Source organism: Eulemur rufifrons, chromosome 30 (genome assembly GCF_041146395.1).
Source record: "Eulemur rufifrons isolate Redbay chromosome 30, OSU_ERuf_1, whole genome shotgun sequence".
NCBI classification, from domain to species: domain Eukaryota; kingdom Metazoa; phylum Chordata; class Mammalia; order Primates; family Lemuridae; genus Eulemur; species Eulemur rufifrons.
In genome coordinates, this window is record NC_091012.1 from 38,822,549 (window position 1) to 38,841,055 (window position 18,507).

The following is an 18,507-nucleotide window of genomic DNA, read 5'->3' on the forward strand; positions in this document are numbered from 1 at the left end:
TGTTGGATAAATAAATGTTTTTATGAAGCAGATCATCTGAATTTTTGTTGGGTTTTAAAATGTATCATATGACTTTTTAAGGAACATATTACCTCACTAACTATATTTTGCTTAAAGTATTAAAATCAGTTTGCTTTTTCCAATCATTTGCTAGAAGGTAGAAGAAACAGACGTTATAAAAATAACAATGGAAAATATCTATGGGGGTAACTGAAAATTCATGACATATATTTGACAATTATCAACTATTTCACCATAATAATTCCCTATTGTAAAAATATGGCTAACTCTTTAAGCATTTCAATATTTTTTGAGTCCCTATTATGTTTAAGGATCTATTTTTCTGCTCAGAGAGGAAGGAGAATTTTAAAAAACAAAAAACAACTAATTATCCATAGTTATTGCCCTCTGAGACCTTACAGTCCACTGAGGAAACCAGTCATGGAAGCAAATATTACATGAGACAAGGAAATGCGTGTTCAATGGAGGCAAAGTGGGGTAGGAATGAAAAGCAAAGATTAAGTAGATGTGCATAGGTGGTGGGAGACAGATAAGAATTGGGTGTCGTAGGACAAGGAGTTTGACAGCATAAGCCACAGAAAAGTGAAAGGGCTTGGCATGTTTTAGGAAAAGGTTATTGGCCCTGTGTGAGTGGAATTCCAGAAGTCCATGGAGGGAGAGAGGGCTCTGAGATCAAAGGGTGAAGACGCTGGAAGGCTTTAAATGCCGCACTCAAAAAGTTTGAACCGTGGGAAAACTATCTACTCTGGTATATATAGGAGAAGAGCGGGTTATATCTAACAGCACCATCTATTTAGCTTTGGAATAGACACACTGAGATATTCATCAGTCCCGAGCTAGTTCAGTTGCTATCCAGAGGATGGGTATAAAGGGGGAGGTGTCTGGCAGCTGTGGACTATTGACTGGTCAGTAACTCAGAATGGCCCATAGTAATCATGTTCCAGGGTTGATATTGCAAGGAAATTTCCAATTCAAATCAATAATGCTACCAGCTGATTCTTCTAACGAAAGTCAGGAAACGTTTCTGGATAAACCTTACATAAAAAGGGATTCCTTGGATATATGATTTATTGCTATAGAAAACAGTGTTATGACAATGTACCAGAGCTGCTCTTTCAAGCATCTACTCATATAAAAATGTGATCATGGTGAAAATGCATGTAATATGCTTAGCACAGCACCTGGTACCTAGTATGTGCTCAATAAATGGTTATTGACTGTTATTACTACCACCATTATCACCACCATCATCATGCACTCTAGATTCATTTAATTATCTATAAACAATAACTTGGATTATATGCAGTAGATTTATAAAACTAGGCTATAGTCAAGTTACAGTTAATGTCCCCGCTACCCAGCATTCTTCAGTCTTTTTCCTATTTGATATTTTATTTCTTTTTATTTTTTAATAGACTTTATTTTTTAGAACAGTTTTAGATTCACAGCAGAATTGTAGAAGGTACAGAGAGTTCCCATGCACCTGCTACCCCTACGTACACACAGCCTTCTCTACTATCAACATCCTCCACCAGAGTGGTACATTTGTTGCAATTGGTGAACCTACATTGAAACATTATTATCACCCAAAATCTGTTTACCCTAAGGTTCATTCACTCCTGGTGTACATTCTATGGGTTTGGACAAATGTATGACAGGTATCCATATAGTATCCACAGAGTAGTTTCACTGCCCTAAAATTCCTCTGTGCTCTGACTATTCATCCTGATCTTTTTTTTTAAACATAAATTGACTCACTTTTTTCTCGTTTTTATCAATATATGTTTGGTATAAAACATAATTAATGGAGGAAAGAGCAGCATCACCCACTATCCAGAGGTAACCATGGTAAATATTTCAATGCTTATTTTTCTAGACCTGGATCTTATCACACATACTATTTTATAGTTTGGGTTGGTAGAAAATTTTATATATATATATATATGTATGTGTGCGTCTATATATATAACTTAATATATTGTGAGATCTTTTCATGTTAAAATTCATCTGCTTCTTCTGGAAAGAGTCTTCTAAAAAAAGAAAAAAATAAATAAAATTAAAAAAGTAAGAAAAGTAATTTTAAAATAAAAAAATTCATCTGCAACACCATTTTTAAAGGCTGGATATTATACTATATGGATGTACCATAACAATAAGCAGCACTTATCATGAGCCAAACATGTTTTATCTCACTCAATTCTCATTCCATGATGTAGGCATTATTATTGTTCCCACTTTAAAGATTAGAAAACTGAGGGCCAGGGAGATTAAGCAACTTGCCCAAGGGGTCATACAGTCATTGCTAGAACTGGAATTGAAACAGAGGTAATGAAGGCTCTTCATGTAACCTATTCCCTATTGTAGGACAGTCAGAATGTTGCCACATTTTTTGCTAGCTCTTGTAAGTAATGCTGTGATAACATCCTTTAAACTATATCTTTGCACGTTTCCCTTCTTAATTTTTTTTTCTTTTTTACTAACCACTATATGATCATGGCAGCACATATCCTTAATTAATTCTTTAGGATACATTCATAGAGTTAGAATTTCTGGGTTGCAAGGTTGTTGATACACAATGCCAAATTGCCCTCCAGAAAGCTTACACAAATTTACTTCCCAGCAGGGTATTAGAATATCAGTTTCCTTGTACCCTTCTAATATTACATATTGCTAATTTAAGAAAAAGTTTGTATGCCCATTCTTAAGGCATACTATAAAAAAACAAAGCAGGCAGAAAATATTGTGGTTTACACACAGTTTTGGATATTCTTCCCTAATGTTCCCCTTTAGTAGCACTGGTCATTGTAAAGTTGTTCAGTGGCATTAACCAAATGTGAAAAATTTAGGATTTCCTGAAAAAAAAAATCTCATATATATATATATACATGCATACATAGATTTGAATAAACAGCATTTTAATAAGTTTAATTCATGCTACTGATGTTCATATCTTCATCATTCAAATGCCAAAAAAATTCACAATATATAATGTGACAAACTATGGTTTATAAGGTTTATAATCCAATTGAAAAGACATGCCAACCTAGAGAACTTAAATATATACATACACTATATATTAATAGAAATTATGACTTTAGCTGTATTAGAATGACACGTTATTTTAAAAAAGAGAGAATTGCATGTTGTGGCAAACTGTTATAAACTAATTATGAAAGACTTCCTGGAAGACATTATTTTTAATTGCTACCTAAGGGATGGGAAGGAACCAGTTCAGGTTCAGGCAAAGGCTTAGAATTTCCTAATGGAAAACTTTACCTGGGAAATCATGAGAAGATTGCCTGACTGAAATTGATGACATCAGCAGGGATATAGTGTGAGGTGTCTGGGGTAGGTAGGATTTGAACTTGAGCTACAGAATCATAAGCCATAGGAAGGTTTTTTAATTGGACAAAATATGGGTCAAGTATTGTATTGGCTGATTCTTTTAGTAATAACGTGGGAAATTAATTGGACAAAACAAGGCTTCTGGAAGAGATTTCTCCCCAGATTAAGTACTACAGGTGGTTTCTGCAAGGGAATTACCTTAGATAATTTTTCTACATGAAACAAAGTATTAAAATAGAAATAATGAGTTTCCTGACATGTCAGTAAACCTCACTGATGTCTTTTGTGTAAATTTCCCACTGAGCCTTTCTCTCTCACACTCTAGGAAAAAAAAAAGTCCTTGGAGGGAAGAAAGAGTACCAGCACAAAGGAATGATATCATGGTGTGTGCAGGGGGGAGGGGTGGAATGGGGGGTGCTGGGTGAAGCTGATGCCCAAGAATTATCTCAAATGAAGGAACTAAGATGAAGCTTAGTTCCATTTAAAAGACAGAACACAGAAAGCTAGTAACATAAAGACATTAAAATTTTTAAAAATTATTTTTCACTTTCCCAGGTATTTTAAGCCATTTCCTATTATAGTACTAAAGATAAAACACTTAGAGAATCCTGAACAAAGGTTGTATGCTATGTTTATAAATGTCTCTGCCTAGTTCCAGAAATGATTTAAGGTGGCTTACAATGCCACTTAATATGAAGTGAATATGGGCTAGAGAGGGCACAAAGCAGGGCCAGGAATGTATTATAGAAATGCATTATATATTTGTTCTACTGCATGGGCCATACACTGGATTTAGGGTTTGTGACTGACAGTGTGAAAAGCAAAACCTAATCAAAAGGCATAAAATTAAAACGGATGAATTGCTCAAGAAAAGCACAACCTTTTCTGCTAGGGAGATATTTCCCTCCTGCTTCCTTTGGAATAGGAGGGGGTGGGGATGGAGAAGTGATGCAACTGCATCCAGATTCACCAGAGGTGCCAGGAGGGAATTCCTGGTGGAAGAGGAGGAAATAGGAGTTCTTAGGAGATAAGACGAAGGGGTAACTTATGGGGAAGGCATAGTCTCAACAGTCAGAAGAGGGCCTTGGGTTTCTGGTCATTAGAAGTGAGGTGGAATAATTTCCTGAGGGTGGCAAAGAAAACATTTTTTTTTTCCTAGACAGAGTCTCACTCTGTTGCCTGGGCTAGAGTGCCGTGGCATCAGCCTAGCTCACAGTAACCTCAAACTCCTGGGCTCAAGCAATCCTCCTTCCTCAGCCACCCGAGTAGCTGGGACTACAGGTGAAGAAAACATTTGCATTTAATTAAACAAAATAATTGTGAGATAACAGGTTTTTTTTTTTACAATGCTTGGGAAATATGCATCTTTATTTATTTGTATTTTAAATGAAACTTATGGCTCTTCCATGGCCTCTGTTACAGTAATTTTTTTCTAAAAAACATTGTTTTACCTATGTTGAAATACATGAAAAGCAGCACCATTTTTTTAATTGTGCTAAAATACACATAACATAAAATTTATCACCATAACCATTTTTAAGTGTACAGTTCAGTAATGTTTAGTACATTCACATTGTTCTACAACTAATCTCCAGAACTCTTTTCATCTTGCAAAACTGAAACTCTACACCTATTAATGACACCTCCCCATTCCTTTCTCCTCCCCCAGTCCCTAGAAACCACTGTTCCACTTTCTGTCTCTATGAATTTGACTACCTAGGTACCTAGGGCACCAATTTTAAGGACAGTGCAGTATGGGCTAGGACCCTTAAACTTATAATGTATGGTATCACTCAACAGTACTTATATTTTTTCAAGAATGATGTTTCTATTTTGTATTATGTCAGCTAGAAATGAAAACACCTGTATTATTCATGCTTTGTGAAAAACATTCAACTAGTATAGAAATGTATGAAGTAAAAAATACAATTCTTCCTATAATTCCATCTCCAGAGATAACTACTACTAATACATTGATACATATTCTTCTCAACCCCTGTAAATATATGAGGTCTGTCCGGAAAGTATCCAGCCATGTAATATTATACATTATATTAATAATGGCTGGATACTTTCCAGACAGACCTCGTATATAAGAGCATGGTATGCATAGATTTTGAACCCTGGGTCTAATTACTACGTACATAGGTTAGTGAGGCTGCTGAGGATGGTAGAGAGATGGAGGGAACCTGGGTCTCTGATGAGGGGAGCCACTCAATTAACCAACCCTGGAACCTCCTTTCCTCAGGGCTGCTTATTATTTGAGATAATAAATGTTCCTGTTTAGTCTCTTCTAATTGGATTTTGCTGCTTCTGCCAAAAGCATTCTAATTCATCATGTCATTCTAGATAGTTCAGCATTTCTATACTACAGGAAAGTATACAGTTACATAAGTCTTACAATAACAACGAAGTGATGCTTTGACACAATAAAAACATATGCATAGTACAGTTACAGCAAGCTAAACCAATAAGCCTTGAAAAGTCCCATCATTCAGTAAGTTAAAATTGTTAGGTTTGCCTGTGTGGATGTTCCCTGGTCCCCAGGTTCCCAGTGTCAAGAATGAGTACTGGTACTGAGTGGAGCTAATAACGGAGTGATCACAAACACACAGCAATTTTATACAATCAGTTTATCACATAAAAGAAAGAATGAAAATAAAGAAGGAAGCTACAGAAAGTGAAAATACGTTCTAGAGAGAGTGGAACGGGTCAACCTCCATGAGTGGAGAAAGACACCAAAGTCTGAGCATATGCTGCCTTTTTTAAGCTCACTAGTTTGTCCTGCTTTTCCCCTGGCAGCATTGGTTACTGTTTCCTGCCTTTGGGGGTGATTGACAGGTTGTAATTATATAACAGATCACATGGCAGGTTACATAATGGTAGGTTCTATAACAGTTTCCCTTTCTGCGCATGCATCTTCCCCAGAATCCTTCATGAAGCTCCATCCATGTTATGCTAATTAGATGGTAATGAGCTCCAGGTCAGTTAACGGTTACCAGGAACTTTTTACTATGTATGTTCCTACCAGGGAACAGTTCCTAGCTACAATTTGGTTCCAGCACTCCACGCTTAGCTGCTTCCTTGCCACCTGTTTACCTTCCATCAGACCTAACAAAATGACTTCAATTCTGCCAAACCCAATCTAAGTTCATTTTAAATATGCATTATATTAAACTGAACCTTATGCAAATTAAGAGCCTAGAATTCCTAAGGAATATTAGGCATTAAAAAAATGCCAGGTACATGGTTGCTGCCTACATGTACTATTACTAATAAAAAACATCTAATATTTGTTGAGCATTTAGTATGTGCCAGTGCTGTGCTGAGTGCTTTACACTGATTAATATAATCACAACAAACCTATAAAGCATATACTATTACATTCTCATTTCACAGATGAGGAAATTAAGGCATAGAGAGGGCAACTTGCCCCCAAATAAGTGAGCTTGGATCTGCAGTGCCATAAGGTCCTCAGCTCTCAGTCATTCTTCAACCCAAACCAGTCTGGCTTCATCTCATCCATCCTTCTTTCAACTGAAATTGCTTGCAAATATAAGAAATTCATGAATAATCTGTTTCAGTAACTCAAAGGACACTTTTCAATCTATCTGTTTAACTGCTTGACAGCATATGACTTGTCCTCTCCCTTGGTTTTTTCATATTACTACTCTCTTCTGAGATCCCTCCCACCTCTCTGACCATTCTTTCTTAGTCTTTGGACTCTTCTGACTGATGTTTAAGTGTTGGTGATCTTTAAAGCTTTGTCCTACAGCCTCTTCTCTGCTCCTTCTGTCATCTCTCCATGGGGCATACCATTCACTCCCACAGCTTTAAATAATGATCTACTGATGATTCCTAAATAGGTACTTTTAGCCTAGATCTCATTCCTGAGCTTCAAACTAGTATATCCAACATCTCCAGTTGGAGATCCCAGAGAACCTCAAATGTAACATGTCCGAAGCTAAACTCATCTTCCTTTCTAAATCTACTCTTCTTCTTCCAATGGTCCCTTCTTATTCTGTGGCACCACCAATGCCATCAGTTGCCCAAGCCAGAGACCTAGGAGTCATTTTTGCCTCCACTGTTTTCCATTCTTCATTGCATCTATCATTATTGATTTCACCTTTGAAATTGCTCATGAATCTACCACTTTCCTCCATTCCCACTATCATCATACGTAGTCCAAGCTACCATCAGCTCTTAGCCAGGGTTATTGCAGTAGCCTCCTATCTGATTTTCTTGCATCTGCTTTTGCCCTCTTCCAATCCACCTTTCACTCTGTAGCCAGGATGATCTTTTAAAAACGCAAATCTGATCATGTCAGTCACTGACTTAGAACTCTTCAATGGCTTCCCATTGACCTTTTGATAAAGTGCAAAATCTTTAGCATAACTTGAAGGCTCTATCTTGCAATAGTCTACTTCTCCAACCACATCTCTTATTTCATCTTTCCTTCCACTTTAGCTATAACGCACTTCTTTCAAACCTCATTTCTGTACACACTCTACACACCATACTCCCTTTCATTTCCATGCCTTCAAAATGCTGTTTTCTACTGGGAATATTGTTTGCCCTTGCCACCAATATCCTAAACTGCATAACTCCTACACATCAGTAAGATCTCAATTAAGATGTTATCTCCTCCCTAAAGTACCCAAACTAGGTTAGATCTCCCTGGCAACTAGATGAGGGGCTAAGACATAGTAAATCCTAAAAATATTTGTTGGCTTGGCTTAGTAGAAAAGAAGACTGGATAGTTATGAAAGGTGTTGATCGGCAAGCAGGTACGCAATAAATATTGTTGAATGAATGAGTAAATGAGTGGAAAGAAGGAAGATTTGTTTAATGAGTGATTCTAATTTTTCCTATCATAATATTAATTCATTTTGAAAAATCATTTAATATCATTCTAGGAAGAGGAAAATGTCCAGTTTTAAGATTAGGAGGCAATATTTTAAATTGGTTCCAAGCTATAACATTTCACTAAAATATGTTCTATAAATCCTATAATATTTAAAAAAATCATATTATAAATCTATGAAGAATTATATGCCAACAAATTAGCTAATCTCAATAAAATGGACAAATTTCTAGAAACACATGAATTACCAAACTGATTCAAGAAGAAATAGAAAATCTCGACAGACAAGAGATAGAATCTGTAATCAAAAACCTCCCAACAAAGAAATGTCCAGGACAAGGTAGCTTCATTGGTGAACTCTACCAAACATTTAAAGAAGAATCAACACAATTCTACTCAAACTCTTCCAAAAATAGAAGAGGAGGGAGCACTTCCTAATGCATTCTATGAGGCCAGCATTACCCTGATACCAAAGCCAGCAAAGATTGCACAAGAAAACTATAGATGCAAAAAGTATAAATGCAGAAAGATTTATCCCAGGAATACAAAGGGGGTACAATGTAAGAAAATCAATGTAATACATCATATTAATACAACAAAGGGGAAAAAAACACATGATCGTCCCTAGAGATGCAGAAAAAGCACTTGAAACAATTCAATACCCTTTCATGATAAAAAAAATACTTAACAAGTAGTAGAAGGGAACTTTCTAAACATGATAAGGGAACAAGATAAGGTTGTACACTTTTTGAGACTACAATTTTGTGGTTGAACAACATTGTGAATACACTAAATGCCACTGAATTACACTTTAAAATAGTTAATTGAATGCTATGTGAATTTCACAATAGAAAATCATGTAATCATTTATTTACTTTGGCTTACTGATCTGCAAATATATTCCCTATGTTTACAGGATAATTAGCAGGAAAGAATTATAATTTAGAAATTGTATTATAAAACCATGAAAAACAAATTTTATTTACAATTCAAGATAAATGTGAGATAAAAATCTAACTAAAAGCCTGAAAAGCACTTTTAGGAGAGTCCGCAAATTTTCCTCTCAAAATTAGAATGTTCTTTAAAAAATTGGAAGCCAGATGGTCTTATACATAAAATCTCAATGTTAACTCCATATGGGATTTCAAAATTAATTCTGTTGCAGCTGCAGCAAAGCAATCATAACTGTAGTCGATGTGTTTATTTTTCCTTCAGTAATGTTTAGAGTAGTGTTTCTCAAAGTGGGAACTTGTTAGAAATGCAAATTTTCAAGCTTTACCCCAGATCTACTGAATCAGAAACTCTGGGAGTGAGACCCAGTCAGACATCTGTGTTTTAATAAGCCCTCCATGTGCACGCTGAAGTTTGAGAACCACCTGGTTAAGACCAATAAGCACAAGTCTTAGACAGGGAGGCTGCTATAAGCATTTTCTTACCAGACATTGTTGACTCATACATGTTGCACTGTTTCTTCTAATTCTTAATGTGTCAGTTTGGAACACCTGTGAGCTGTCACTAAGAAGAAAAAGAAAACACTTATTATATGAAATCCACTACAAAATTTAAAGAAATAAGATTTCAAATACTTAACAATGTCATTAATGTAAATAGCTTTTTGGTGAAGACAGCTGTGCAGATGTAGAAATTCCAACACACACATACAGAGCCTTAATCAGCTGAGCATAAACTTCCACGTAAGGCAAGGAATTTATAAGCATGCCACTTTACCTCTAATCATGCTACTGAGAATAAGTATAATGTACTGTGACCTTGGAAATATATCATTTTCAGTGTAAACCTGCAACTGGTTTAAATTTATGGTTGAAGCTACAATATGCAAGCACTAATTCCCTCTCAACGTCCAAACTTTCACATGAACAAGAAGGATAACTAACATCAGGGGTTGATAAAACTGAGATTTTTCACAGATGTGTTTTGTTTGGCTTACACGGTGTGAAAAATGTTTTTCAATTCGTTGTGCACACTGAGATTTCACATAAAAAATCCAGATTCCAGATTTCTGGCTTCTATTGAAAATTTGCAACATTTTGCAACACTGGGCCATATTCCCATGTAGCAACAAGGGAATGAAGCTGCCTCGCCACTGCCCACTGAAGACGGTATCTGTGTCCTCAGCTTTGACAGTTGCCCACCCAGGTGGCCTCATTTGAGCTTGTAACCCTGAAGAAGTCACCTTTTCCTTTTTCGCTTATCTTTTGTGTGTGTGTGTGTGTGTGACAGGGTTTTGCTATGTTGCCCAGGGTAGATGTGCAGTGGCTATTCATGGGCGCAATCATAGCATGCTGCAGCCTTGAACTCCTGGGCTCAAGCGATCCTCCCACCTCAGTCTCCTGAGTAGCTGGGACTACAGGCATACACCAACATACCTGACATCTTTTCCTTTTTATGTTTCCTTTTTATTATAACTTCTCGTTTTGAAATAGTTTAAGGCAAGAAATTGCAAAAAGAATACAGATGGTTCCTATGTACCCTTCATCCAGGTTCCTCCAATGATAAGAAATCATCTTTAACACTTTCTTTTTTGCTGCCTATATATGCAGTCAGGTGCCAGCCTTTTAGGTTTTACCTCTATACTCCCTCTTGTATCTGCCTTATTCTTTTTAGGATCTTTGCCCAAAACCAATTCAAAGCCTTTTTTCCTTTTCCATGGACTCTGCAATAGTCTAATTGGACTCCTCGCCTCCCTTCTTTTCCCTCCCCAAGCTAACAGACTACCAGGGGCACCTTCCTAAAGAACAGCTTGCTCTCCTGCTCACAATTTTCAGTGACCCTCTTCATTGCCTGCCAAATTCAGTTACATTATTTACTATGACATTCAAAACTCTCCACAATTTGGCTCCAGACTTTTGGACTTCATGGACGAGTAAAATTTCAAAACAAAATCTAGGAACAAACATACCGTCGTTATCTTTTTCTTATGCCACGTAAAGTCATTTAAAAAAAATCCCACCATTGACCAACATCATTTCATTTGTAAAAGGACATTTTGCTATTAAAAACAAAAAGTAAGGGACTAACAATTTCAGGGTACAGTACAGTCCTGCCCAGCAAGGACAATTAACAACTATGTAGCAATCTATTTAAGTATGCTGCACTTAACTTTTTTTTTTTTTTAAAAGCAGGGGTTGGTGAAAACTTTACCTGGGATCAGCACTGATCAGCAGATGAACATTAGGAAGCCAGTGGTTCAGGTAAAGTTGACCATTAAGCTCTCTGGAATACATCTATGCTTTTCTGCCTCCCAGCCTATTCCATATACTTGCAACGCTATCCCAGCCATCAGGCCCCTTCCCTTTCAGTGTCTACTAAGGCCCATCTCAAATGCCACCTTCTCCATGAACTTCTTCCTTATCCCTTACCAATCCCGCTGTAATTTCTCCCTCTTTTCTTTGAATTCCCCTAGCACTTTCTTTACCTCTCTAAGCTCTTTTAAGATAACATTTAAGTCCTTTGAGTATTTATCTTCCCTATTCAATTAAAAGCTTATTGAGCCTTGAGATACATCTTTGCAACATGCTAATTTGCATGTAATAGGCAGTAACTCAATATTTTATGAATGAGAGGATATATAGATGATCTAATTTTTACTTCCTTTCCCAGTCCTTTTCCCTGTGAGAACAAGAATATGTCCTGGCAGTGACTTACCAGGAGATTGGAAGGACACTAATAGGTTACATATTTCCACTATCTTTTGTGCATTCTCCCCTAACTTTTTGTCTATTTTGTTTAATAAGACTATAACTGAAAGAAATTAATTGAGGTAGCATATACCTTAACTGGTATCACTCATTCAACATGAATTTATAAAATCCTAGGTGACATCTAGAACTAAGTGTCACTTCTAACTTGGAAAAAGTGAATGAAGGTCATATAACCGGATGGATGTTCAATGCCCCACATAAAATGATCAGTAAGTAGCTCTGTCTACACTACAATAGATTTGTGTCAGTTATACTACCAAAGCAATCTTTTCTCATGGCCACAATTACTCAGGTTTGTAAGAGTTCAACAACCAGATGGAGAGGAAACTTTTTATGCAAAGGACCAGATAGTGAATACTTTAGGCTTGACCTTCTGTTGCAGCTACTCAGTACTGCCATTGTAGTGGGAAAGTAGTCATGGACAATAAGTAAACAAATGGGCATGGTTCTAGTCCAATAAAATTTTATTTACAAAACCAAGTGGCAGGCTGGACTTGGGCCTCAGGCCATAGTTTGCCTTTCAAATAGAATTGAGGCAATAACAGTTAAAATGCAGGGTCAGGCTAGAAGATTTTAAAAGGGGGAGGCACTGGCAGGAATCCAAAACCTAATCTCTAATTCTTTTAATAAGGGTCAGAGAAAGAGAAGAAAAAAACTACTACCTTTAAATATAGTTATCAATACCAGTAATAAAGTCAGACAACCATAGGGATAAAGGGGATAAAAAGCAAGGGGTTCAAAATGTTTTGACATTGGTATTTTTATTAATACAAGATCTATACAATACAGTGCAGGAACTTCTTTAAAACAGTAATATTGTATTCAAGAGTTAACATTTACGGAACAAGTTTAAGGAATTTAATTCTGCAAATGCTGGTGCAAGAGAGGGTATTTATATACAAGAAACATCAAGCAAAATTAGAAAATTACTTAAAAGAGGCACAACAATATTTAGCAAGCTGCCAATAGAATGCTTTACTGCCAGGTGTAGTTTAGAAAAAGGCAGGACAAGAAGTATTTTAAGCCCAAGGAAGTAAAAGTGAGAAAAGTGAGCACGCTCGCGCGCGCGCGCGCGTGCTCGCTCTCTCTCTCTCTCTCTCTCTCTCTCTCTCTCTGCACTGGTGAAAATGAATTCAACTAAGGCTCAGTGTAATCCTACTCTAAATTTGTCTTGATTGAGAATAACTTCTCTGACTACATCCTAAACTTGCTACGACGGCACAAAATATGCCCTCAGATCATTTGGGTAAGTTCCCTGACCTCAGGCATGTCAAATAGCACTCCTATGTTACTTCTGTTTGATGGACTAGAGTCCCCGGACTTGGTCCACTTTGTGGTTTCTATATCTTTAACTCCTACTAGATAATTATGTTAGTAACAACTTTCTGTACAAATTTTACATCATGTATCAGGAACTTAAGCTAAGGAATTCAACACTGTAACTATGCTCTAATATGATTAAGAACAAAACAAAACAAAAACAAAACCTCAAATCTTTTGCAGAATAAGGCAAGGTATGAAGGGATAACTGAGATCTCTCTCTTTGCTTCTAGGACTTGGAAGATTAAGGAAGGGGGCCTGGTCCACCCCCTTCTGTTTTCAACCTGTTTCTTCTATTCATAATGCCTTCCAATAAAACCAACATTCTCCTCACCTCTCTCTTCTACCAGCAGAGTAGTTCCCATAACAATTCCTTTATTCTCACAATAGGATTACAGCAAAATCCTGAGTTTATAAAATGTTCTTGTTCTCAGCACAACATGCAGCGTTCCCCACCTTTATCTTTCTACCTGCCTAGTTTAAAAAGTTAATGTATTTTTTTTGTTAGTTTGCTTTTCATTTTGTGGCAATATATTCTCCCCTATCGCAAATGATTCCAAGGCTGCATTTGTTTAAGAGTTTATCAGCTCAGATGTTGATTAGGGGTGGACAGAATACTAGTTTAGGATAATCAGGAGACACAAGGTCCTAGTACTGGCTCTGCCACTAACCATGTCATTTTGGAGATTTATTGGCCTCAGTTTCCTCATATGTTAAACATGGAAGGTAGATCTGGTCTCTGACTTCCTAACAATCTATGATGTGAATTACAACTATCAATTAGTATGATGCCACAAAAGGTGAGGAGCAAAGTTAATAACATATGTAGTGAATGCATTTTCAGACATTTTTACAACATCTAGAAAACCTTATGATATAGATCTAAGATCTCCTTTTAAAATTCTAACTTAAGAAATAATAAGGTTTTGGCTACCCCAATTACCCTGATTTGATTAATTCACATTGTATGCCTGTATCAAAACATCAAATGTACCCTATAAAGATATACAACTATTATGTACCCATAACTCAAAATAAAAAAGAAATAATAAGATTTAGTAATGTCAGACTTTCAGACATGTGCAGGAAATAGTTAGTATTTTAGTGCAATGTTTCTAAATCCTTTTTCTGCTATTGGCCCTCTATGGAGCCTCTTTAGACATTTTCCCCCTAATTGCTCCTCCTCCACAAACTTTTAACAATACAGATATACTGTATATCTGTGCTTTATACATAAAAATAGTAAAAATTTTTCACACCTCCTCCAAGAAGCAATTTTCTCCCCTCTCCCTGCGCCCCACCTTGGGGAAATATCGCCCATTGAGAATGTGTAATTTAGGAGATCAAGCTTCTGTGGTATCTAAACTTTCTGCTCAGATAAAAACTAGGTGTAAAACCAGCCCAAACTTATTTGCTTGACAACCATATCCATCTCGAGTGTGCTGGAGGTGAGGGTCAGAGGTGACAAAACAGTTGAGAGAATAGACAAAAATTAAAGTTATGGCAGAAGATCTGGAGGCAAGAGGGGGAGGATGCTCAGTTTCTTCAAAGGAGTGGGTAAGAAATGGGGTAAAGTTAGAAAAAGGTTGTGCTCCACACCAACTGGTTGCTGTTTTCAGGTCATGGTGGACTGTCAGGAGAGGACGTGCGGGCGTTCAAGTTCAGATGTGTGTCAACCTCAGGGTGGGTGTGCGCTCTCCCTCAGGTCAGCCCGTCCCACTCCCGCCCAGGCTGAGGGTGGGATCTCTGGACATCAGGAACAAGGGAGATACCTGCAGAACCTCGATAAATAAAAGCATGGGCATTCTATCGGAAGTCACTTTCTCCAACACCTCCCCACCCTCACCCCCAGCTTCTTGCCTCTTCCATTATTTCAACCTTGCTCACCTAAGTCCATTGATCAAAGGAGCGCTGTTGGATCGTCTCAGGTTGTTGCAGTCTGTGGTGGTGGAACTTGGAAGCAGCTCCAAACCCAGTTCCATTTTCTCCTGTGCCATGTCTGTGTCGAGGAAGAAGCTACGGCTTAGTTGGAAGTTCTCAAGGCATCCTGGCTCCCGTTCACATAAGGACAAGTCAACTTGGTGGGGAGATGATGTAAGGAAAGAGGCAAAGGGGAAAACTAGAAGAGAGGAGAAGGCTTTTAGACGAGTGGAGGTGCTCACCTTTGCAGCCCGAGCATTCCTAACACCAGTGAACACAAAGTTGGGCAGGACTGGCCCCGAACCTACTATCCCCCATCCTCGGGCTCCCCTAACGATGAGAAGGTTCCCCACCTCCAACCCTATAATGCAAACAGGAAATTCATCTCAGTTACCGTCGCGAATCCTGCTCCATCTCTCTCAGCCGTGGCAACCGCGAGTAAGCTTTCCCGGCCAAAACAAAAACTACAAAAACCGCCTTTGAGGATTAGTCAGGTCCTACCCCTGTACGCATGCGCCCTGTGTCCAGGTTGACGACGCAGGCTTTTATGCGAGTCATTAGCTTAATTTCAGGCGCCTTTGTCAGCCCTGCCAGCGGCGCATGCGCAGTCAAGGAGCTGCCTTTTCCCCTTTGTCGTGCCCTCCCTTCTGTGTTCCTCGTGCAGACTCGCTGTGGTTATTTCTCTAACCGTTTGTTAACCCTGGAATGGTTTCCTTAACCATTATTTAGGGGGAAAAAAAGGTTGGTAGGAGTGAGGTGTATGGGAGTGCCGTCCTTTCTGCCCTGTGTCTAATATTGAGCTTTCTCAGTTTTGGCTAGCCCATCTAGTGATCCTTATGAATGAGGCCAACAAGCTTGTTACCTGCCATGACGAATTTTTCCACACTGTAACAGCAGACCCACTACACCTTCGTAATTTTTAAAAAGCTAAAGTCTGAGAAGAAAAAAACAAACACTCCTAAGTGCTTAGAGGCCACTTACTCCCAAAGGGTCTTGGTAAGGCGCTAACCTAATTGAACCAATTTCGCAGACCAGTCATTTTCAATGTGGTTTCATTTCTTACCGTAATCGTCCAGTGTGTATTCTTACATTGTATAAAACTTGGCTCCGCACAGCTATTCATCTAAGAAACAAACTACTTGGCTAATTTTCAAAGATTTGAATTAAAGCAGTGAGGCTTATTTTCTTAAATGTTTCAGAATTTAGCATTCATCTAAATCAGTGTTTTCATTTCAGGTAGTATTAGAGGGTATACACATTCTAACAGTGCTGCATGGCTCATAACATTTGAAGAACTGCTCTTTTAATTAGCTGGGCGTGGTGTCACGCACCTGCAGGAGGCTGAGGCAGGAGGATCCCTTGAGCCCAGGAGTTTGAGGTTGCAGTGAGCTACGATGACACCACTGCACTCTAGCCCGAGTCAAAAGAGTGAGACCCTGTCTCAAAAAACAAAAACAAACAAACCCCCCAAAACAAAAACACAAACAAAAACCACCCCAAAACTGCTCTTTTAGAATTTTTCACCACCAGTTAATAAGCCACATTGAATACTGATATCTTTACTCCACGTTAATAATTCTGTAAAACCACATTTTAGGAACCATATAGAGAACTGGCAGAGAAGACAAATAAACCTATTGAAATGAGAGCTATTGATTAAAATAGTCATATATTGGTATAGCACTTTACAGTTTACAAAATGTTTTCACATACTTATCTCAATTGGTTCAATCATCAACCCTGCTCAGCTAGTCAGTGAACTTAAAATAATGGGATTGTTTTGAGATGGTTCGTGGCAAGTTATGACATGTAAGATCACAATCAGTTATTCATTCATTCTGGGAATAAGAAAAACTTGATTATGTTAGGCAGAATTAGATTACCTAAATCCCAGACATGAGGATGATTTGGAGTCTCCATTCCTGTTGTAAAACAGGTTAATAATAGCTACCATTTGTTGGGCACTTATTATGTGCCTGGTACTGCCCTAATCACTTTAAATATGTGATCACATTTAATGTTTACAATAATTCTGTGAGGTAGGCAACATCACAATGCCCATTTTTTCAAAGCCCAGAGGGGTTAGTCAAATTACAACTACGAAGTGGCACAGCCAAGATTCCTCTGCCTTTCTGGTTTTGTTTTGTTTTGTTTTTGTTTTTGTTTTTTTGAGACAGGATCTCACTTTGTTGCTGAGGCTAGAGTGCAATGGCTTCCTCATAGCTCACTGCTACCTCCAACTCCTGGGTTGCTAGGACTACAGGCCCACGCTGCCATGCACGGAGGGCTAATTTTTTTTTCTTTTCTTCAATTTTTTTTAAATTTTATACAGATGGAGTCTGGCTATGCTGCTCAGGCTGGTCTCGAACTCCTGGCCTCAAGCCCAGGCCTCCCAAAGTGCCAGAATTACAGCCATGAGCCACCTCGCCCAGCCTCCTCTACCTCCTCTACCTTTCTATTTAAGTAAAAAGACAAAGTATCTCTGAATATTTTCCTGGACACTTTCTGTACTCATAAGCACTCAATAAATACTTATTAAGTCATTTTATGAATAAATGTAGGTTTAAATAACCTGTCTTTCATAACTATCTTGTAAATTAGTTAAATAATTTCTTATTTTACAGTTGATAAAATTCCAAAGAGATTAATGGCCCATAGTTAGGTGGCCACAGAATCCAGGCTAGTACCAAGAACTACTGAAGGCCACTGTTAAAATACCCAGGGTACCTGGAGAGTTTACAAAAGATGGTGGTTAATGCTGAGTAAAATCAGGGTGAACTAAAAAGGCAGTTGTTATAGACAGAACAGAAACTCAAAATCAAACCATCTGAATAGCAGAAAAATATGGAGTACACCAGTGAACAAGTGGATCTTACTTCCATTCTACCACGAATTTTACCTTTCAGAGTTTAATATTCTTGATAGGTAATAAGGTTTAATGAATACATTTGGAGTGAATAGACAAAATCTCATCCTGCCTAAGCATCACAGATATTTAATTTTTAACAATCAAAATACAATAACACTAAGAAAATAGGTATCACAAAATGACAAGGAAAAAGCAACTAAGGGATTATGTTTATAAGAAAAGGGGTAGTAATATGAAATGACTAAATATATGAGATGGTAATAAGTTTACAGCTATTATCAAATAGGAGGAACTCTCTTTAACTAGAGAACAGCTACATGTCAGGAACCCAAAACCTGTAAAGATATAGACAAGATTCATAGCACATAAACAGGTTGGAATATCAAAAGGAACAAGGACTACAAAAACAGAATTCTTCACACTACAATGGCAAATATAACACAGAA

At 37.7% G+C, this 18,507-nt stretch overlaps 1 protein-coding gene across 1 annotated transcript in view; it reads right to left on the reverse strand.

Moving 5' to 3' along the window:
- LOC138377972 (P2R1A-PPP2R2A-interacting phosphatase regulator 1-like) overlaps positions 1-18,507 on the reverse strand; it is a 56,694-nt gene that overhangs the window by 38,091 nt on the left and 96 nt on the right. Inside the window, exons 2-3 of the mRNA XM_069463163.1 lie at positions 15,160-15,349; positions 9,667-9,745 (exon numbers count right to left, since the gene is read on the reverse strand). Of these exons, the coding sequence (XP_069319264.1) occupies positions 9,667-9,745; positions 15,160-15,349 (269 nt within the window). The remainder of the gene's footprint in view (positions 1-9,666; positions 9,746-15,159; positions 15,350-18,507) is intronic.